Source organism: Cyclopterus lumpus, chromosome 21 (assembly GCF_009769545.1).
Source record: "Cyclopterus lumpus isolate fCycLum1 chromosome 21, fCycLum1.pri, whole genome shotgun sequence".
Classification (NCBI taxonomy): domain Eukaryota; kingdom Metazoa; phylum Chordata; class Actinopteri; order Perciformes; family Cyclopteridae; genus Cyclopterus; species Cyclopterus lumpus.
In genome coordinates, this window is record NC_046986.1 from 17,629,047 (window position 1) to 17,651,955 (window position 22,909).

At 40.4% G+C, this 22,909-nt stretch overlaps 1 protein-coding gene across 5 annotated transcripts in view; it reads right to left on the minus strand.

The window, feature by feature from the left end:
- lrch1 (leucine-rich repeats and calponin homology (CH) domain containing 1) overlaps positions 1–22,909 on the minus strand; it is a 66,796-nt gene that overhangs the window by 29,910 nt on the left and 13,977 nt on the right. For all 5 annotated transcript variants that reach the window (XR_004611819.1, XM_034562135.1, XM_034562133.1 and 2 more), the window contains exons 2-7: positions 15,885–16,029; positions 12,221–12,347; positions 11,685–11,790; positions 5,104–5,240; positions 4,015–4,145; positions 583–670 (exon numbers count right to left, since the gene is read on the minus strand). Coding sequence is in view for 4 of the 5 variants with exons in the window: in XM_034562135.1 (XP_034418026.1) it covers positions 583–670; positions 4,015–4,145; positions 5,104–5,240; positions 11,685–11,790; positions 12,221–12,347; positions 15,885–16,029 (734 nt within the window). In the remaining variant the exon portion in view is untranslated. The remainder of the gene's footprint in view (positions 1–582; positions 671–4,014; positions 4,146–5,103; positions 5,241–11,684; positions 11,791–12,220; positions 12,348–15,884; positions 16,030–22,909) is intronic.

A 22,909-nucleotide genomic window follows, 5' to 3' on the forward strand; every position in this document is an offset into this window, starting at 1 on the left:
ACAGTTCCTGATATAAATGAATGAAAAAACATGCAGATTACATGAACTCCACACCAGTTTTAATCAGTTTATTTATTAGATGATTTCTCTGCAGCCATTTAACAAATAAAGACGAATGCACGAGGCAATCAATGCTTTGAGATATTCTAGTTGTTGTTAGTTGTTGGTGTATTATAAAAGAAAAAACTGCTTTTCTGCTGCATTTCACTCAAGAGATATAATTTTACTCAGCAAAAGCGCCCGTTCAAAATGTTACTTTTAATGGAAACAATATGGTTAATAGTCTATTTACAGGATATTGATTTAAATGACATAATGTTTGCTGAAAGTTTGTTGGTGATCAAATTAGGCAAGTTTAACAAAAACCTTCAGGGCAGACGTCCATAGAAGGATTAAAGAATTAAAAAAAGAAAAAGGTACCGTTATAACGGTGACCTCTAAAATAATTAAGCTTTTTAAGGTGAAGTCTTTTGTGTAAAAATGATGTAATACATATGCCAGTACACAAACCGTTATATTGAAAGTATATAGAGACAATCACACAAAACGTACAAAGACACACCACACACTCTCTCTCAGTACCTCGGTAGCAGACAGTCTCTTGTCTCCGTTGTCGCTGCCGACTCCTGAGTCGCTGTCCTGCTTCTTCTGCTGGTCCATGTCCTCCACACTGCAGACGCACAACACAGGTCACACACCTGATACACACACGCAAATGGGATGTGTGTGTGTGTCGTGGGAGGGGGGGCGAGATAAAGAGCATGAGAGGAAGAGGGAGAGGGAGAGAGACTCTCTTCCTTACTCCCCCCCCCCCCTCCCCTCCCTTCTCAGGCTTTGTTCACACCGTTTCTGACTTCCTGCTCAGATTGGATTTTATTTTTACTGCGACCGCTCACATCATGTTTCTCAGTTTGACGAAAGAAGAACACGGACAAGAAAAAAAAAAGAGAAGAAAAATAAACCGTTTCCACTGTTTTATGCACATTTCACTCGATGTAAACAGGAAATCTATTTTAAAATAAATTAAAGAAACATACATTAATTAATTGAAAAAGTGTAAACAGTTTACAGTTCGCTACAACGCTTATACAACAACTATATTGTTTATGTCGCTCGCATCGACTCGATAAGAAATGGAGAAGTGATTAAATTTCTCTTCACGATGAATATAAAAAAAGAGAGGGATACATTTGAAGACATCAAACATTTGGGAAACCTTCAGCTCTGTGGCAGTCTCTAAGCAACAGAGCAGTAATGTGTGCTGTAAACACACACACACACACACACACACACACACACACACACACACACACACACACACACACACACACACACACACACACACACACACACACACACACACACACACACACACACACACACACACACACTAAATTAACCTCATGAGAACATTTTCCACACTCCTTTTCGTCTACTGGCTCATTTAAACTGATTAAATTAATTTCTACATGATCTACAGTCACAGAGCTGTTTCATAATAAACATAACGGGTCACAAGGAGGGGCTGTAAGTCCCTCTGTGACCTCTGACCTGATCTTCATGCTAGTTAACTACACAAAACTGATTGCACGTTGATAATCATCGTTTAAATGCCAAATAATTCATCCATAATGAACTGTAAGAGCTGCTGAAGAAGCGGGTCGACGGTAAACTGAGATTCACTGAGTTTCACCGTCTTTGAATTAATGAAGTTATTATTAACATTAAAACAGAAAGAATAGAGCAAGAAAACTGGAAATGGGAAAAGTATAAAAAGTTAAAGAAATAAGAAAAAAGATAGAAGGGCAAATATGGATATATATATTTTAAAAGCAAGCAGAAAAAAAAGAAGACAGAATAATGGAGAGAGAGGGAGGAGGAATCGGAGGACAATGAGAGAAAGAAAGCCCAAGAAAATAAAAGCATATATTAATTATATGAGGTGTGTGTGTGTATGTGTGTGTGTGTGTGTGTGTGTGTGTGTGTGTGTGTGTGTGTGTGTGTGTGAGTGCGTGCATGTGTGTGTGTTCTCCTCCTAGAGAACAGGAACCCTTTTTCCTGCCCACGTGTTGGGAGTGCTCTATGTGGGCGGACATTACAGTGCTCAACATCCTCTGAGCACTCAGGCTCAGCTTCAGCTGGATGATGGAGGCTTTTCTTTTCTTTCCGTGCTCTATTTGTTTCAGATCATCCTTTAGTTCTTCATCTCTTCTGTCATTTCTGAAAAGGCCCATTTCCTTTTCACTTTCAAAGCCCATTCCTTCCCCCGATCTTACAATCCTTTACATCCCCGCTCACCCCAACTCCGTCAACCGGCCTTCTAGTCTGGTCTCCAATAGCCAAAGAAACGCTGCAAATGCCTAAAGAGCTCTTTGCTTAGGTGATTTCATTATGGACACAATCTCACAACGGTTTTAATAATTATAATAATTGTCCAAATCCCTGTTGATTATATTTATTATATATTTACATAGCATCACGCCCTAAAAGGGGCAAAAATAAGGGTGCTTCAGTATATAAATATGTGGGACTACTTCAGTCATCTGTCAGAGGCCAGATTTGAGTGGGCGTCCAGTATTCCAGTATTTGTGTAGTAGTTGTTTGTTCATGCTCTCCCTTTTAGCTTTGTTTAGGAACTTTCTCTCTTTGTCTGCATTCCTCCCATCCTTCTCACACTTAGTTCTGACGATCATGCTCCTACATTATTCCTCCATCTCGTACTTTGATCAGCTGGATTCACTCCGTCACCTCTCTGTTCCTAATTTTGTCTAATGTCCAATTTTTTGGACATTTGTTCCTTTGTTCATTTCCATGTGCTCCTTCATTTGCTTGTTTCATGGCTTCATTTCCTTCTCATTTCCTCTGTAGTTTATGTCTTCCTTTATTCCTCCATCCAGCAATCAAAAATAATACGTCTTCCTCCAGTGCGATTAAAGCCTAAATCTCTTAAGGCAAACAGTCTGTCGGTGTGACCCAGCAGGGAGTCAGAGGACAGATCCCTTTCAGCTGACTAATGGTGGATTTGGCTCCAGCCTGAGAAACTCAGGAAGTTTAGATCAGAGACACTTAGCATCCCTCCACATTGTGTAATGTCATTAAAACCAAACTAAATAAACAGCTTTGATATGATGCAACGCGCTTCTGGGAGCCATATTGAAGAACTGACAGCGTTTACAGGCAAAGAACACAAAAGTCACAAATGTTTGGAATGAAACTGGTCAATTTAAGATCACGTCACCACCGGGACACAAGGTCATGTAACTTGGGAATTGTAGATGACTTGAAGGGACACTTGATATTTTGGGAAGTAAGTTCTCTCTGCTTTCTTGCTGAGAGTTAGATGAGAACGATACCACTGTCATACGTGTCTGTTAAATATGAAGCTACAGTCAAGTTAGCTTAGCTTAGCATAAAGACTGGAAACAGAGGGAAACTGTTAGCCTAGTTTGTCTGAAAGTAACTAAATCCACCTACCAGCACCTCCAATGTTATATTATTATATGTTTTGGTCAGTCACTTTACATTGTTGATGGAGATAATTAACTGGATCTGTACTTGCTGAACTCTGAATGCATGAATAATTCCATTTTACGTGAAACTGTATTTTGGGTACAGAAAATAGATTTATTTAAGCTTTTAAATAATTTAAGTGAAATAAAAGTGATATTTGTTTTGAAAGATTTGCTTTATCAACACTGTGTACAAATTACATGAATCATTTTAGTGCGTGTTTACTCTGCAGCTGTTCTTTTGGACTGAACATTTAAATGAAGCTCCGGTTTCAGTTGCTTGAGGGCTCAGAAGACGGATAAGGCAATTAGTCTTCTGTGTACCAGAACTGACTTCTACAGCGTTCCCATTAAGTTTTGATGGTTTAGCAGTTGATACCAGCATGAAAACAAACGAAGGAAGAGAGATTTCCCAACATGGTAACCACCGCAGCAGTGACGCAGAAGAGAGGGAGGATACGGTGTCTTCCCATTGGGGGATATTTAAGTTGCCGCAGTAACTGACCTGCCGGTGGTGGGCCGTGATAGGCTGAGTCGCTCTATGATGGGCAAGTAGAGAGAGTCGGGCATCTTCTCACTGCGACACGCCTCGATGCTCAGGTACTTGAATATGTGAACTTTTCCTTTTATACAGATCTGAAAAGGAAAAGCAAGATTAAACTATTTCCTCTTCTTTTACCGCCTCAACTTGTTTTCACTAACATCAACACAACTGCTGAGTCACTGAACTCCTGCAGCAGCCTTTGTTTAACATTCCCAGAGAGTCTTTTGTCCTTCAGCCTCTGAGACTATGCAGGTTGTTGCACACAGTTTCATATCAGCTTTCTACGAAACTATGATGCAGTGCATGATTGATATCTCACCAGGTGTTGCAGGATTGCCTGCTAAACAAAGCGTATGTTTTTATGCGATTCCCATCCCAATAGGAGCATGTATGAAATGGTGAACATTAATATTAATATTTACAAGTATATTTCTCGTATCAATATATGTGTTAATTAGTGCACTTATAATAATCCTGGTTTTACATGTCGACATTGTGACAGATGGCGACTGTGGGTCAGTGGTTAGCAGGTCTGTCTAAAACCGGAATAGTAGTGCGCACGCAAACACACTCAATGTGGCAAATGTGTGCCAGAAATGTGTCCCAAATAACCACATTGTTACACAACAGGTTAATTATTCAAAATTATCTTATCTTATCTCTTAAGTCAAATATATTCTATAGTACATAGTTAGGTGCAAAATGTGGTTTTAATTCATGTTAATGAATCAGAAGAGTTGAACAATGCAAATAAATTCATTATTTGATTAAATTTAAGCATCAGAGGTTTCCACCATAGAAACACAGAGCTGCTGCTGAGGCAGTGAGCTTGTGAGTTGATGTTCTTTTTAACCTGATATTTATTTATTTGTTTATTTTACAGGGACAATGCACACCAATCAACAGTACAACTGTATCTGTGGTGGATGTGGCAATGCAAGGTCACATGACCATCTCATACATTTGGATACAGTATGTGTTTCCAGGTTTGAGAAATGTATGGAAGGCTGAATGAACCAACGACAAAACAGGAAGAGTGTGTGTGTGTACCTGTGCAGGTGGACTTTGAAGGGGGTTGTTTTCTAACTGAAGGGACTGGAGCTGTTTCATCTTCCTATAACACACCGGGATGGTCGACACCTTGTTACAGGAGAAGTCAAACTTCACCAGAGGAAGGCCAGCCAAGTCTGCAGGAAGAACACACACACACACGTTAGGTAAACATCTTTGTCTCTTTTATGAGAGTTCTTTAGATTTAATTCAGTTTAATTGTGTGTCAATTCAATTCTGAAACAGAGTTAATTCCCGCTGTTAAATCCGGTATAATATGGCATCACAAAGAGGAATATAGCCATGTACAGCTTGAGGAACAAAGCTGTACATACGGTGCAGATTGGGGGTACAGGGCGTCAAGTCATGTTGAGGTGCTACCACGCAGGTCGAAGCAAGTACAATAATCTTATTCTTACTTACTTTAAAAAAGTCAGGGAGTTAGGAAACATACAATAAGCTATATGTCTAGTAAGAGTTAAAATCCTGTTACACACACGCGCGTCTCAAACTGCCGACATGTTTCCCATCACGCAGAACAATGTAGCTGTTGTTATTTTCAGAGGTGGTTCGTAATTGTTAGCAGACGAAAGTCTCAATGTTTCTCTTTGTGTGAACTTTATTCCTCATTACCCCAAATATAACTGGAAATAAACGCCTCTTTTCAGCTGTTCTTGAGTGGAGAGAGACATCACAGCTGTGGAGCCGCGTATTCCTATAGACCTCAGTAGTAATGACTTCATGAACTTCTTCAATGAAAAGATTTTAACTATTAGAGGCAAGATTGATGATCACTTGCCCTCAACCAGTGCCGATCTGTCATCAAGTGGAGTGGCCTTGGAAACGGCTGTATGCCCTGGTGTATATTTGGATAGCTTTTCTCCCATTAACCTTAACCAATTGTCCTCAACGGTTTCTACTTCTAAACCGTCTACCTGTCTCTTGGACCCCATCCCAACGAGGCTGCTTAAAGACGTGTTGCCTTTAATTGGCACCTCTCTGTTGGATATTGTTAATGTGTCTTTGCTAACAGGGCATGTACCACATTCCTTCAAAGTAGCTGTAATTAAACCTCTCCTGAAAAAGCCCACTCTTGATCCAGAGGTGTTGGTTAACTACAGACCGATCTTTAACCTTCCCTTCCTCTCTAAGATCCTTGAGAAAGTAGTCGCAAATCAGTTGTGCAAATTTCTACATCAGAATAGTTTATTTGAGGAGTTTGTCAGGATTCAGAAAACACCAAAGCACAGAGACAGCACTGGTGAAAATTACAAATGACCTCCTAATTGCATCAGATAGGGGACTCATCTCTGTACTGGTATTATTAGACCTTAGTGCTGCGTTTGACATCATTGACCATGACATCCTATTACAGAGATTGGATCAGTCGATTGGCATTTCAGGTACGATAAGTACTCAATCGATCTCAATTTGTATTTGTAAACGATGAAGCCTCAATGACCACCAACGTTAATCATGGAGTTCCACAAGGTTCTGTGCTTGGACCAATTTTATTTACCTTATATATGCTTCCTTTGGGTAACATTATCAGGAAATACTCCATAAACTTTCATTGCTATGCAGATGATACTCAATTATATCTATCGATCAAACCAGATGAGACCAACCAGCTCGCTAAAATTCAAGAATGTCTTAAAGACATAAAAACATGGATGACCTGCAACTTCCTGATGTTAAACTAAGACAAAACTGAAGTTATTTTACTGGGCCCTGAACACCTCAGAGATCAATTATCTGGTGATGTGGTTTCTGTAGATGGCGTTTCCCTGGCATCCAACACCACTGTAAAGAATCTAGGAGTTATCTTTGACCGAGACTTGTCCTTTAACTCCCACGTTAAGCAAATCTCAAGGATTGCATTTTTTCATCTACGTAACATTTAAAAAAATCAGGCACATCTTGTCCCAAAAAGATGCAGAAAAGCTGGTTCACACGTTTGTTACTTCCAGACTAGATTACTGCAACTCCTTATTATCAGGCTGCTCTAATAAGTCTCTTAAGTCCCTCCAGTTAATCCAGAATGCTGCAGCTTGTGTACTCACAAAAACTAAGAAAAGAGATCACATTACTCCTGTATTAGCTGCTCTGCACTGGCTCCCTGTAAAATCAAGAATTACATTTTAAATCCTTCTCCTCACCTACAAAGCCTTGATTGGTGATGCACCATCATATCTTAAGGAGCTTGTAGTACCATATTGTCCCACTAGAGAGCTGCGCTCACTAAATGCGGGGCTACTTGTGGTTCCTAGAGTCCTAAAAATTAGGATGGGAGCAAGAGCCTTCAGTTATCAAGCTCCTCTTTTATGGAACCAGCTTCCACTTTCAGTCCGGGAGGCAGACACAGTCACCTCATTCAAGAATAGAGTTAAGACGTTCCTCTTTGATAGTGCTTATAGTTAGGGCTGAATCAGGTTTGCCCTGGTCGAGCTCCTAGATATGCTGCTATAGGCTGCTGAGGGATGTTTTAGGATACACTGAGCACCTATCTCCTCTTCTCTCTCTCCTTATGGATGAATTTAAATCTCTCCATTGCACCTTATTAACTCTGCTTCCTCCCCAGAGTCGTTGTGACTTCACGTCTCATAGGGTCCATTGGACCTGGAGGTGTCTGATGCCTGGTGAGCCGGCCTCCCGCGTTGGCCCTGCTGATGTGCCCCGCCCACCCCCTCCTCTCTACCTCCTGTTTCATGGATTGTGGAGGTCCATTCATACATTGTCATATTGATGTAATGTGTTTATGTAATGCTGTTCATTCTGTACACATGACATCTATTGCATCTGTCCATCCGGGGAGAGGGATCCTCCTCTGTTGCTCTCCTGAAGGTTTCTTCCCTTTTTTCCCTGTGAAAGGTTATTTTTGGGGAGTTTTTCCTGATCCGATGTGAGGTCCTGGGACAGGGATGTCGTATGTGTACAGATTGTAAAGCCCTCTGAGGCAAATTTGTAATTTGTGATATTGGGCTATACAAAAATAAACTGAATCTTCAAAAGTGACTTATGGCTATCATTATGTATTAGTGAAGCATCCGTTAACATGCGAGCTGAACTATGTAATTTCGTTTTTGTGTTGTGTTTGTCTTTTCAAAACAGATATCAAAAGTAGCAGACCTCTGTGCATGAATGGCTAAAGGGTTGTGCCGGAGTTTCAGTACTTTGTGAACACACATGTCGATAAGACATTCTGAGCCTTCGCAATGTCAAAAAAAGGTATTCACAAAACTTAGAAAGACAATATAAATGCATTTTGTCACTCCTATTAGTCATATTGAGTCTTGTAACTATAGTTCCCACATTGCTTTGCAGGATGCAAGCAGACGATATAATGTTGCCATGATTTCATTGAGTTAGCTGTGGGCTCCATCTTGAGCCCCTATCCTGCGTACATGTTGGCAAATGTCAAATCAGCAATTAGTGATATGCGTTTGCACTGTAACCATGGGAACAAGACATCCCTCACTGGATTATGTTTGTACCGACGTAAATAAACACCGTGATTATGAAACCAGTTGTGCAGAAGGAGACGTTTTGTTCTTCTTCCATGATTTCCACGCAGATTTAGAACTCGTCTTTGGATCACGCTTGAGAGTTCATGATATTTGACACGCATCAGTTTCATTGGGTTCATTGGGCAGACAATGCATGACTCAGCGTGTGCACGGTTCACTAATGTGCTGCTGACCCCCATGAACCCTCTGAGCTCTCTCTGATCTTCTCTTCAAAAGTGTTAAAAATAATCCTGTGTGGAGCAACCGCAGTGACCCGGTGAGGAGAGGCGGAGAGAGAGAGAAAGTATTTTCATACACACAACTGTTCAAGGGGTTGGAATCTCCTGCCACAAAAACTTGATGACAGTCAGATGGTTGAGGGGACTCGCCTTTACTTCTGAATGCTGTCTAATGCTTTTAAATTGGAGAAAGTCCTCTTTACAAATACATATTATTTTGTATGGAGGGATTGTTTTGTACATAAAAGGATAAAAACAGAAGAACAACAGAAGAAAGCACCAGTCATTTTTAAAAGAAACTAAACGCTCCGCATCAAAATGTGTGCAGATTTAAACAGGAACAGCTTTCTGTTTTACAATAATAATAATAATAATTAACAGGCTTGTTTCTTTAGCAAAACTATGAATCAAACTTCACAATAGAAATAAGAAGGTTAGTGCAGGGTGAGCACTATTGGAATATAAGCTTAAACAAATCAGAGTTTAAACTCATCCAATGTTAGACATCTGTGGGGAAAACCAAATGAAAGTTTGAGTCATTCAATTCTTCTTTTTTTGGGGACAAAAGTATTTCAAATGGAATTAATAAATGTGGTATCTAAATTATACATACACACAGATTCAGTATGTGTTTCTAAAACCAATGTGTGAATTCAAGAGCATGTGACAAGATGGAAACGTGAATGGAGCAGCATTAAATCAGACATTTTAATGATGCCACCCATTCTGTGTTTGTTTCCTTCTGAATGAAGGGGATCGTCTCTTCTGATCCACATGGACATTGTGGTGTTTTCACTTCATAAAAAAGGACGGTCTTTCAGCCACACCTCTGTCTCTGCTTCATTTCTCATTTTATTGTTCTTTCTGGCAGCTAGCTGGAACAATGAATGGCAGCTGGACATGAGGATGTTTTGTCTACAGCAGAAAAAGAAACACATGCCGAGGTGTCTGTGTGTGTGTGTGTGTGTGTGTGTGTGTGAGTGTGTGTGTGTGTGTCTGTGTGTGTGTGAAGAATCTGTTTATGTTAGCTTATACATGGAATAAGGATCAAACCACTCATTGTGCATAAACCAACATTGAAAACACCCACACTTTTGCCTAAATATGGCAAATTATGGCCAAATAAACCAAATCTGTTGCTAGTAGCACAGTTGGAGTTTACATCTGTCCCTCACAATCAACATAAGCAAACACAGTAGTGAGAACATATTGTAATTGTTCCAGCTACAGCAGGACGGAGGAACGAATCTGAAACCTAAATGTAGTGCTTATATTAGTTGTTATTATCAAATGAGAAAATGTGCAGTTTTTCTAAATCCAATATCATTGAAGTTTTTAAGTGCCACTTCAAGTGGCTTTTTGATATTGTGATGGGCAAAACTACATGACTGATTCAAAGTAATTGACAGAGTTATTAGTTTTAGTATTCCTTAAATGTGTAACTGTGTCCCTTCTTTGATGTAAAACACATTGAGGTTCTCGTTCCTGGTGGTTTCTGGCACTCTATAAATAAACTCCAGTTTGCTGGATGTGTATTTGTAAGAGTGTGTGTGTGTTTTACATGAATCTTTATTCAAACGTGAAAGATGGTCATAACAGACTGATTTGTGGGAAGAAACCATTCAGGGAGTCCGATCCTGCAGACTGCCACGAATGCCGCCTCACGGAGGAGCCCATCAATTATGACACAGTGATCATTACAGACTCTTCCCGACAGCAGCGCATAATTAAAACCTCTTGGAGGCGGTAATAATGTCAACTGAGCTGCTATCATGGAGGGAGGGCCGACACCAGGCTGCAGGATTTAAATGCATCATGGCTCGTGTTCCTTTCCAGATGGCAGTTTTCAAGTGTTCCTTCATGTGTTCAGAACATTTTCCTACTTCTTAAGCTAAAGAAACTACTGAAATGTGTCGGCACTAAGCTGAAAACAAGGCTGTTTTCGTGACTTTTTAGAGATACGGGGAAGAACATCAGACATAATAGTAAAACGTTTGATTAAGTAATGAGTACTTTTACTTTAAGTACAGTTTCCATGCACATTTTTCTTCCCCACAGCATGGTAGTACTTTTACTGAAGTAGAGGATCTGAATACTTCTGCCAACACTTATTTATGGATGCTTTTTCCATCAGGTCTGCCAATCTAATTTTCAGATTTAAGCTTTGACAAACCCCCCCGAGCTTGGCAGGCCGTTAAAAACAAAACCTCTCATACAGTCATGGTGGTCTTTTCTCAGGAGTTCTCCAGAGCGCCGATGAAGACTGCACAAGTTCAACAGATATTAAATCAAAAACAACATCCCTCCCTCCGTCAGGCTGCCGTCCAGTCTGCTCGCACCAAGCCTCCCTGTCGCTGTCGAAGCTCATCCATCAACGCAGGAGACGGCCACAACAGTGAGGGACAAGCATACGTCGAGATAGGACAACGCAGCGGAGAATCCAAACAGACTGGACGAGGTGCAGGAGGAGATGAATCATCCAAACAAGCGTCAAAAATATGGAAAATGTAAAATGTGGAAAAGTTCCTTTTTTGAATCCATGGAAACAAAATGATTCATATAAAGTGTTCTAAATAACGTGACGGATCGTAAAGACCCCGGAGTTAAATGTGTGATTGGTGCTAAAGAGAATGTGAACTTCGTGTAGCTTCGTCTACATTGCTCTCTGAAGGAAAGCTAAATCTTTTGAAACCAAATGTCACCAATGTTTTCGGGGAGCGAGTAAGAACCGCCTCTGCTGTCCACGGTCGCCCAAAAAGACGAGGCCCATCATTTTGTTTTAGACATTGAAAAAGGACAAACGGGCTCATCGGGGCGCGTCCTGTCACAAACTCACCTTCCGGCAGGACGCAGAGAAGGTTTCTGCGAACGTTTAGTTCCCGTAACGCTTTGAGTCTGCCAATGTAGCGAGGAAGAGCGGTGATCTCATTGCAGCTGACGTCCTGCAGGGAAACAACAAAGGCACAACTCATGCTGGAAGCTGGCAAAGCTTATGGATGCATTTCATTTTCCTATATTATATTTTTAAATTTATTTCACTCCTGTGAAAATGTCTTAAGTTTTTCCATAGTTTTTTTTTTCTTTATTCATTTTCCTTAAGTATCTTTGGAATCAGCGAGAACAACAGTGGTAACAACACACTTTATCACCGAAATATGTTGGTCAATTATAAATCCCAGTGACTTTAAGTCCCACTAACTAGTTCACGGCAGCCGTCGCCATGTTGAGAGCCGTGTGGAGGCAATAGATCTGCACTGAGTATCGAATTCAGCCCCTTCATTACTACCTGAATGTTTTTAGTGAAATTCGGACCACAATTCCTTTTTCCAAACACACATTACAATACACACGATGGAGTATGAAAAGGCTCACCAGCTCCATGAGGCCATGCAGCTGTCCGATGGTCTCCGGCAGGCTGACCAGCTTGTTGTTGCTGGCGTTGAGGACTCTCAGAGGTAAACCACACAGACAGGCCGGCAGAGAACCCAGCTGGTTACGACTGCAACACAAACATCACTCACTCAATTAATCACGACCGTGTGAATTCATTTATATCACACAACTTAAAAAACACTTATTTGTTGCACTACTACTGGTGCTAAACTAAACATTAAGGTATTTATATTGGCATTTTTAAACGGTCACAGTGTTCTTTTTTTAAATAAAATAATAATAACAAATTCAGCCAGACAGCAAATTCTAAATGGAAACTGATAATTCAAAGACGCAAGGAAGAAAATTAATGAGAAATCCATATGAATATTTTAACACCAAATCTTTCAACGCCACATTAAAAATGAAATGGAGATGTGAACAGTGAATACATTAGAAAATAAACATGTTCTATAATGCGATTTCACAATTCTCACTCGAGAAGAACTGCTGTTTGCGAAAGTGGTGGTGGTGGTTGGGGGGGCGGGACTGACAACAACAACAACAACAACAACACCTCCCTTTTGCTCCATGTGTGTGTGTTTGTGCAAACAGACATAATTATGATACATCAGGGTACCATTTGACAGAAGATTTACAAAAATAAAGACTTCAAAAACTGTGAAAATGTATTTTCATTAGACTACAATAAGCTCACTCACCTGACAGCTGTCGTACCGAGAGCAAACAAACAAAAGACCCAAGAATGTACCAAACTTCATAAAAATAAAATCCTCTTCAGGATGTCGGACTATTTTTAGGCCAAATTCTTACTTTGATGTTTCAAAGGAAGGTCTGATGGAAGGCAGACGATTTCTGTTTATTTTTGTGGTGCGTAACAATGACGGAAACATGGATCACTTCCAGCACTAATGCTGCAAATATGCACAGTAGAGAAACTAGACTTTTACTTCTACTGTATTTTATCTGAGATTGTCAAATGTCTGCATCTTGTGGGCTGAACTAAAGTGAGCCCTTTCTTCTCCATATGAACAGCTCTGATGCTTCCTCTGCGAGCCACACACTTCTGCTTTGAATAAAGTCTTCAAATTGCAATTGCACATGTAAAACGCCTGAAACATCCCAAAAAAACAACAATAAATTATAATAATAAAAGGGATTCAACACTTTCTCTCTAGGAGGCTGTTTAATAGCTCGGTGTTGCATCTTCTTTTAGTTCATTTTAGCTCCTCTGAAGGGAAATAATGTCCCTTTTTGATTGTTCCCCCTCTAGTGCCTAAAAGGGCATTATGGGCGTCCTGTATGAATAAATATCACTGAGAAAAACAAACGGCGTCTTTAAACTCTGACCAGTAAAAGACACACACGGCCGTGAAACCCCCTCTGACTCAGCTCTGAAAATAACATTCAGGAAACGTATAAGTGAGTGTGTCCAGCTGTTCACACACATTTTAGGAGGCAATGGAGAAAATAACAAGACGAAGAGTCTTCAGGGCTGCCAGCGGCTCGGTGAGGCCGTACAGCTGTGCCTCGAGTTTAAATTTAAATGTAGATCTCATGATGGCGCTGGATGAAAAGGATCACTGAATTACAATTCATCCCGAGGGGAACACGAATGTGTGAACCACATTTCATCACAGTCCATCGCATACCTGTTGAGATATTTCCGTCTAGATCAAAGTGGTGATCAGATGGACTGACGCTGCTATCCATGAAGTCACGAAGCTATGAGAAATATCATCCAAAGTTGACGCCAATTGTATTCCAGGAGACATTTTGTGATGCGTATTGTTCTGAAAATAATCAACTGTTTGCGGTTTTGTTACGTCTTTTCTACGTTTTCCATTTACAAGATGTTTTAGAGCATTGGTGTCAAACTCAAGGTGGTCACACTTTGGGGGTCATGTGTTTTACAACCAGTTTAGCACATTTTAATTTAATTAACTCAGTGATAGCAGTATGTCTGGAAAGAGTGTGTGTATACGTGTATGTGTGTGTGTGTGTGTGTGTGTGTGTGTGTGTGTGTGTGTTAGATGACACTATGGTTAGGTGCTGTCAGTTCGTTGTTGATCAATATCAGATTCATTATCAGCTGAGCAGCAAATATGATGGTTGAAGAAAATAATTTTCATCATCTTTATTAGATCTATATTTTTAATCTTTCATTTATTTTGGGGTTATCCAAACTTGTCAGCTCTTACACTTGCTATTCATATTTACATATGTATTATTTTCCTGATGGTTGTATTGTATAGTTTTCATACGTTTTAACATTGATTTTAATTCTGTTCAGTAAAACACGTTGGGCTTTACGAAGGATCATGTGCATGAAAAGTATACAAACTATCTTTATTATCATAATAATTATACCTGATAGCTATTTTTGGATAGATTAATTTAATCTTTAGAGCTGCAGCTAATTATTATTGTGTCAAGAAATCAATTAAACCAACCAATGAATCATTCAGTCCTTTGTGGCTCCCTCAAACATGTATTATTCCATTCCAAAACCCAAAGATATTCATACAATAATATATGATGGCGAAAAGCAGCAAATCTTCACATTGTAGAAGCTTAAACTATGTAAATATGAACAAACAGATCTGAGTCACAGTGACAGTCTCAGAGATGACAGCAGCAAACACCTTGACCTTTAAACACAACCTGACAGAGAGCAGCGCAGCCTGTGTGTGAGAGGGAATGTCATCACCAGTGGTGTATGTGTGTGTGTGTGTGTGTGTGTGTGTGTGTGTGTGTGTGTGTGTGTGTGTGTGTGTGTGTGAGAAAGAGGCTTTTAAATTGAACTAACAGTCCACTGAACACCAGCTTTGTGCGTTGACACAGTTCACCGATGGTCACACACACACACACACACGTGAAAGCGCTGTGACAGTAAGCCGACACACAATACACAGTCTGCTCACATTAAAAAGGACAATAACACCGTTTTTATTTTTGCTTCGTCACTCCGATTTGGCCCGGTGTTGTGTTCAGAGTGTCTGACAGCAGCCACACAAACACACACACACACACACACACACACACACACACACACACACACACACACACACACACACACACACACACACACACACACACACACACACACACACACACACACACACACACACACACACACACACACACACACACACACACACACACACACACACACACACACACACAACTAATGTACACTTTCAAATTAAAGGGTTTATTTCAACTCAGGGATTTTGGCCAAAGCCAATCAGTCATAATAAAACCAAGTTAATTAAAAGTAATTAAAAATTAAAAGTAGTAGTATTTATGTGTATATTATTTTGTATGTACGACAGACACAATAGGTGGGAAAGCTCAGTCTGCTTTCAACCCAAAGTAAGAATTATAATTATACAAAACAATATTTGTTTTCCTTGTGTTTAACAGACATCTGGCGGATTTCTTCAGTATAAATATTTTCACTACCTGTGAAAGTAAATAAAGCTTACTGACTTTCCTGCACACACAATCTACAACTGGAAAGAACTGCTTCCGAGATGTTACATTCTGGGTAAGATGCAGTACTCTCAAAAGTCCCACAAGAGAAGAAAAGCAGCTCAGCTTCGGCTTTCACACTGCAAGACAAAAAAGTAAATGTGTGTACCTGAGATTTAAGGAGGTGAGTGACTGCAGGCCGATGATGATGTCTGGGATTGTCCTGATGCAGTTGTGATACAGGTTCAAGGTCTCCAAGGCGACCAGGTGGCAGACCTCTGAGGGGACATCGGCCAGTCTGTTCTTTGAGAGGTCTGCAGAGAGAAGAGGGAATGAAAAATAATTAGTTTCACTAATACAGATAAGTCTGTTTGTGTTTTGAGTTTTTTGAAGTTAAAAAAAAGGGTCAACAAACAGTCTTGTGTTTCTTGTTTATTATCTCCGTCTACTGTGAAGAACCCAGAATACATCCACGCGCTTACCCTCCGGTCAGCTTGGCTTTGCTCGCCGGTGTCCTCTCCATGATTATTGATAAGCTTGGTTCACCGCCAAAAGGTCAAGCTGACAGTGAATGTTAAGAGCGCCCCCTATTGGACAACGAGGCATGTGCTTATAGAATGTAAATGTTGAATTTAAACCGGTCAATACCAGTTTATTTCATTTTCTCCACGTCTCACCAAAAATTGTAATTTCAAATATAAAGTGTGCACTGTATAAAACCCTCAAATACTCTTTCAATGGCGCCAAAAAAACGTAAGCATTTTTGTTGAAACTTCATTGATATAAATCAGAAAATTATGAATCAATTATTGCAGGACCTAATAAACTGGCAACAGAGTGTATTTCATGTGGGAAAAATAAGCTTGTTCATGTTGTTATGGTAACTTACTGAGAACGTTTAACATGCTGTACCACTTCTATCTGAGCTACAAATGTCGTCAAATGAAGTCAGTAGTTGGCAGCGGGGCAGAAGTCGGCGGCTCAAGGCCAGGATTGGTGACATCACATCCTGCTGTAGCTCGGCAACAACAATATCAACTTGAGTTATCAGCGGCAGCCAAAAAAGGTCAAGAAATGTCAAGCCAATTACTCCACATTGTTCTGGCGAAGCTGTACTCTTAAAAACACATTTTGTTTTGTTTGCAGAGCGAGAACTCACCGAGAGTTCATTTCCTCTGCAGGCAACAATCATGGAAACGTTGTGTTGTTCTCAGTGTTTAAAATATAATGAGGCCTCAGAAGGAAAAAGCTACTTCTCACTTGAGTCCTATTTGTGTAGAATTTCCCGTCAGAACTTCTGTCTGTAATTGTATTGTGGAGTCACTTCCTGCGCTTAATGCAGATTACATGACAATCAACACTGAGGCTCTCTTGGAGGAATAGCCACATTCGTATTTTCAGGCACCTCCTTTCTCACCGAGAAACAAATGAGTCGCTGAACATGACGTCAGAAGTTAAAACAGGTTAGCAACACCAACAGTGCAGTTTAATGGTTAAATGCTTAATAGATGAACCGCTTCTAAAAAGGTGTTGACTTGCTGGCTTTTGTTCAGATTAGAACATGGATATCAGTTCACTGCGTCTAGTCCAGAGAAAGGTCCAGAAGTGGTTAGCCTAGCTTAGCACAAAGACTAGAAGTGGGAAACTGTTGGCCTAAAGCTACATCATTTATTTTCTCGAACACTTGTTATGGCCCCAACAAGTTCAGATGATGGGGGATGGTGTTTGTTTTCTTTGACAAATAGTCCGAAAGATATTCATATTTACTGCAATATGAAACATTTTGCAAACAAGAGGATATTTGGCGTTTTTTTGCTGTTGATGTACTGTTAGGAACTGCTCTCACAAATTGGGCAGCAGCCGCGATTCTGTCAGTAAACATTACAACGTGGATGTTCAATCACTGCGCATCAACAGCCTAGTCAGTGTTGCATCATGGGTCACAGAGTCACAGGAAGTGCTATTTAAAACAACGCTCTTGAAGAACAAAGAGCTAGTCAGTGCTGCTTTGATCCTCCGAGCAAACAGCCGCAGTCTGACTCAATGACCGGCTGCAAACACACTGCTGTTACTGGCAGAGAGAGAGAGTGTGTGTCTAATATTCATAACCAATGTGGACATTTAACCTCTAAAATAATGCAGTGTACATCGTTACATAGTGTTCACTGCAGTGACCTTAATAAAAACATGTTTCACACACACACACACACACACACACACACACACACACACACACACAAAGAAGAGGAGATGCTTCGAGGACATATCAGTCTCAAAGACACACATCTGTCAGGTTGCATTTGAATGCGTCTCCACATGATGTCATGTGAGGTGACAGAATTGATGATACAGGCCTACGGTCATGTGACCCATGACACACACACACACACACACACGCACGCACACGCACACTACTGTTACTACTACTGACCAAGCCTGACTGATCAGCATGCCCAATGTGGGAACATTGTATTGTATTGTTAAGCCATGCTTAATACAGCAGATAAGTTAGTTTCCATTTACAGTTTTCAAAGAATCACAAAAAATAATTTTCTGTTTTTGTTCATCTATCAGAGTTTATAGATACTAAAACTAGTCACTGCGATGCGACTGTTAATGTTATCATGCAGGTTATCCACGCTGTTGCTGCTCTAAATAAAAGGACGCGCCAACTGGTGAAATGAAAATGAAGGAACGAATGAAACATCAAAAAGTGCACTAAAATCAGACTGTAGAAGTCCAACAGAGTCAAATAATGTGACAAGAGCAGTCGCTGCTGATGGAATTACATAATTTCCTGTCCAGACCTCCAAGTCTGTCGGGGATTCCTCCAATAACTCGTCACTAAATCTCAGCTTTTGGAGCACAGGAGCCGAGTCGGGGGCCAAAGTCAACTTGTTTCGAAACTCGCAGCGTCGACCGAAGCGCTGAGCGGCTTCTCGAGGTTTCGGCCTCTGCGGAGGCAGACTTGATGCCGACGACATTTACTGCTGCAGACACTTGAACAGTGAGCAGGCAACGTGGAACGAAAGGTCCTGCCAACCTCCGAAGAAGAAGAAGAAGAAGAAACAACATTTTATGGTTGAGCCTTTTAGGCTCATCACTAAGTGTCCCTTCCTAACTTCTAAACAACAACTAGCAAGTTACTAAACTGGGTTTCACCAGTCGAACGTAACATTGATGAGCGAATACTTCAATAGGAAGTCAACTGCAGCAAAAGGTTCATCACGCTGATTAGTAACGTTTTAAGCGTTCACAAGCACCATCTGCAGATTTGTTAAAGTGGTATTGAACGTATTGTCATTATAATAACATCCTTGTGAAGAAGTGCATTCTGTCCACTGGTTTGTGTGACGCAGCGAGCTTTACTTTAGTTATGCATTTTGTTAGACATTAGAACTCTAGATAATAAACTCTAGAAGTGTCCCAGATGAAACAGAAAACCAGCAAAAACAATGTTACGTTTAAGGCTTTTGTTATGAACATATTTTGTATTTGATTCACTCTTTCAATATTTGTTTTCAGTTCCTTTTCAATGTTGAAGGGTTTGTAAAGCACATTGAATAACCTCCGACCTCTCTGCCTACAGGCAATAACAAGAGAGGACCTGCAATTAAACAACAACACTGTTAATGAGACTTCCTCACACCTGCAGGCAACCGAGTAGATCGACGTGAGAGAAATTAATCTTCTGTATGATGCTATGAATACAAAATACACCCAGAGAAACAGGCGTGGGGCTTCCTGTGTTAATAACAACACTCTCCCCGTTACGGGACAGGAAGTGATCTCATCGAGGTCATGAGGTGGCTCAGTGCATTGTTGTTGATGTGCGACCTTTGACCTCTAGAAGAGGAACACAACAAAGAATGCCTTGGGGAGTCTTCCTCAGCTGAAACTTGAGTCAGCATCATTTCAGAAGCAAATCAGGAGAAAAATAAAAAAATAGAATAGATGAACATAAAGTTCAGTTACATGCACACAAAGTTACATTATTCGTATACATGACATCAGAGGTTTACAAACTGTGAAGCGCCACTGCCTCAGACGTAAGGTGTGTTAAGGTGAAAGGGACCGGTGCATGCAGAAGTTCTGGAGACAACAGGAAGTCAGCAGTAGCGGATTTGACCGCTCAAACCCACCGTCAGCAGCAGCTGTAACATGGAACTCATGGGAGGAGATTCATTTTCAAACTCTCAAAGGAAATTATTATCCAAGATGTCAATAAACATCCATGAATCCGCTCAGAAATAATTAAGAAAGGCACTTCCTATTTCAATCATCACGTTTTCAAGAAGTCAAATCCAGTGAAAGTTAAGTATATGCATGAATGATGGATTAACATTCAATATATGTACCTTTAATTCTTCTTAGGAGTTTATCACTAAAAAGGAAGGCTCCTATTTCAATTTGTTATGTCAACTCACTCGCACATGTACTTGTTTATAACAATTCAATAATGTACATTTTCAATCAATATGACTGTCATGTCTGACTCACTACAAGAGTTTCTCCACCCAAATACTTTTCATTCACTTCTTATTTCCAGTTGCATCCATTTGATTGATTTTGAATTGCTGTTACCATAAATGAACCCACCACCTCCCGCACAGATGTTTCACATTAAAAGCCTTCCAGCAAATGACATCATTTTTTAAAACATCTGGGATCAAGAGTGTTGACTTTCACCGACAGTAGCTTGGAAAAACTAAGGGTTTAAAAAAAAAATAAGTTGCAGCAACTGGACATTATTATTTTAGTTGAGTGAGTTGCGAGTATGACGTGACTCAGTCATTTAACCATCTTACATCATTCTTGCTTGAACAAAATATCACATTTCTCAGTGCATCATGATTACATTAAAAACGCAAAACGCAGCTGTGACACTATTGTCCTGAAGCTTTATTTCCTCACCAGGATGCTCTCGTTCTCACCTCTGTGACACAGAATCAAACAACAAGTAAAATCTGTCCACTCGGATCCAATTACAAACTGGTGAAGTGGTTTCCATGACCGTCAAGCGGGCATCGTGAATGTTCACTGCGTAATACGCGTTGTTGAAGTGCACAGAGACGTTGTGTGAGCGGTGACGTGAACTACGACCACTCGAGGTGCAAACACTCAGACCAGGAATGTGGAGGCCGAGCAGCTGAGGCGCAAGAATGTTTCCTGCCTACTCGTTAACACAGAGCTCTGTCATCTAGCGGCACTGCAGCAGGACGGGGAAAGAGGAAGGAAGGGAGGGAGGAAGAAAATGATGAATGACGAAGTTCACGTTCAAATGTCAGCTCAAGTTAAGTCCCTTTTAATTTCACCAGTGAGTTGGAAACAAAAGAAACAAGAGTTCACACTGATGGTGGGTGTGGTTATCGTTCGGGGCGAGACGCCTCAGGATCTCGGTGGCTTACCACATCGCCCAACAACTTCCTGCCGTAAAAACCCGGACGACACGTGAACCGTTCACTCTGCAAAAAAGAACTTCTCATTGCAATCAAGTTGGAACTTCTTGGATGGAGTAAAGTATGCACTATATCTGTTGTCTGCTTTAGAGTTAAAGTACATGAAAAAAAAAGTTTGTAGTGAAACTAACTTCTGACTCCAATTCGTGACAGTAAGTTGTTGGCTGTGATTGGCTGAAGAAGTTTCTCGTCCATATGGTTCAGATCTAAAAATTTAGCAGAGTCAGCTCTTCAAGTTGTGTCAGCAGCATGCATATATATATATATATATATATATATATATATATATATATATATATATATATATATATATATATATATATATATATATATATATATATATACACATACACACACACACACACACAAACACTGTGTGTGTGTTGTGGCTGCATCCTCTGGCTGTGCAGGGAGAGACTCCTCCCTGCTGTACTGTAATGACAGGCTTCATTACATGCACACTCGCTGAATGATGAGAAAAGACAGAAAATAGAGGGAATAGTAAGGAAAGGAAATGAAGCCATTCAGGTAGTCGAACACAGCTTCTGTACTTCACACTTCACTAACTTTGCTTGTACATAACAGACATAAAAGGCTCTCGAGGAAAACCGAGCTGTTACCGTAACGAAGTTATAACAAAGTCTATTTCAAGGTTTTTGTGGCCGTATGATAGAAAAGCAAACCTCCCAGACCAGAGGACAGATGTGGGATCAGACCCACTGAGCTGAACGACAGAGGGGCGGTGTGGAGTCCTCACCACTTGCTGACTACAGAGGAAACAGGATGCTGAAGGTGCTGTTGTGAGTAAAACCCGCTGCCTCAGACTCCAGTTTGTGCTGATGGTGAGGACGACAATGATGGTGATCTGCTTTGTTTTCAGAAATGCTGCTGCTGTCAGCAATCGGCTCTGACATAAAATACTGAAATAATAAAGTTACAACAACACAAAGAGTACGGAGACTGTTTAATAACCAATTTTTACTTTTCTGACGCCACTTCAAGGAGACAAGTCCAATCCCAATGTTACGTGTTTTTTTGTTTTTTTTAAAGTGATGGCAAGGTAAACATTCAAACTGCAACCGTAAACCCTGAGAAATATCTGACTGTATGACTTTTATTTTCATATTCCATATGCAAGTCACTATTTATGTATGTTAATTTATTTTTAACTGATCCACTGAACGTTGGCCCTTTTGTATCGAGAATTTGGACTGATAACATCATCTTCCTCGTTATTGTATAAAACTAATTTACAAAAATCAGTAGCATTATGAACTTTACTGATTCTCCTTTCACCGTTAACAAATAACAAATTCTATCTTTCATTAGTACCAGTTTAAATGTGACATCTTCTCACGTAGAACAAATGTAAGGATGATACAGGATGAAAGAAAGCATGACCACAGGAGCTGAAGTCACCATGACGACCTTGTGAGGCTTTCTGCATGGATGTCAGTGCAAACATGCATGTGTGCATTGATAGTCCAAATGTTTCTAGACCTAAACATAGATGTACAGTGTGTGTGTGTGTGTGTGTGTGTGTGTGTCTGTGTGTGTGTGGCAGATGGACGTGGGTCAAGAAATAGGTGAACTAGAAATCCCGTGGGACAAGAAGCCATTCCTACACGGTCACAGAAAACATTACACGCACACACTCTACAATCTCAGGTAAATCCTAGTGAGTGACATCTGATTTGTATGTGTGTTTGTGTTTTGTGTGTAGCTGATGCATCCA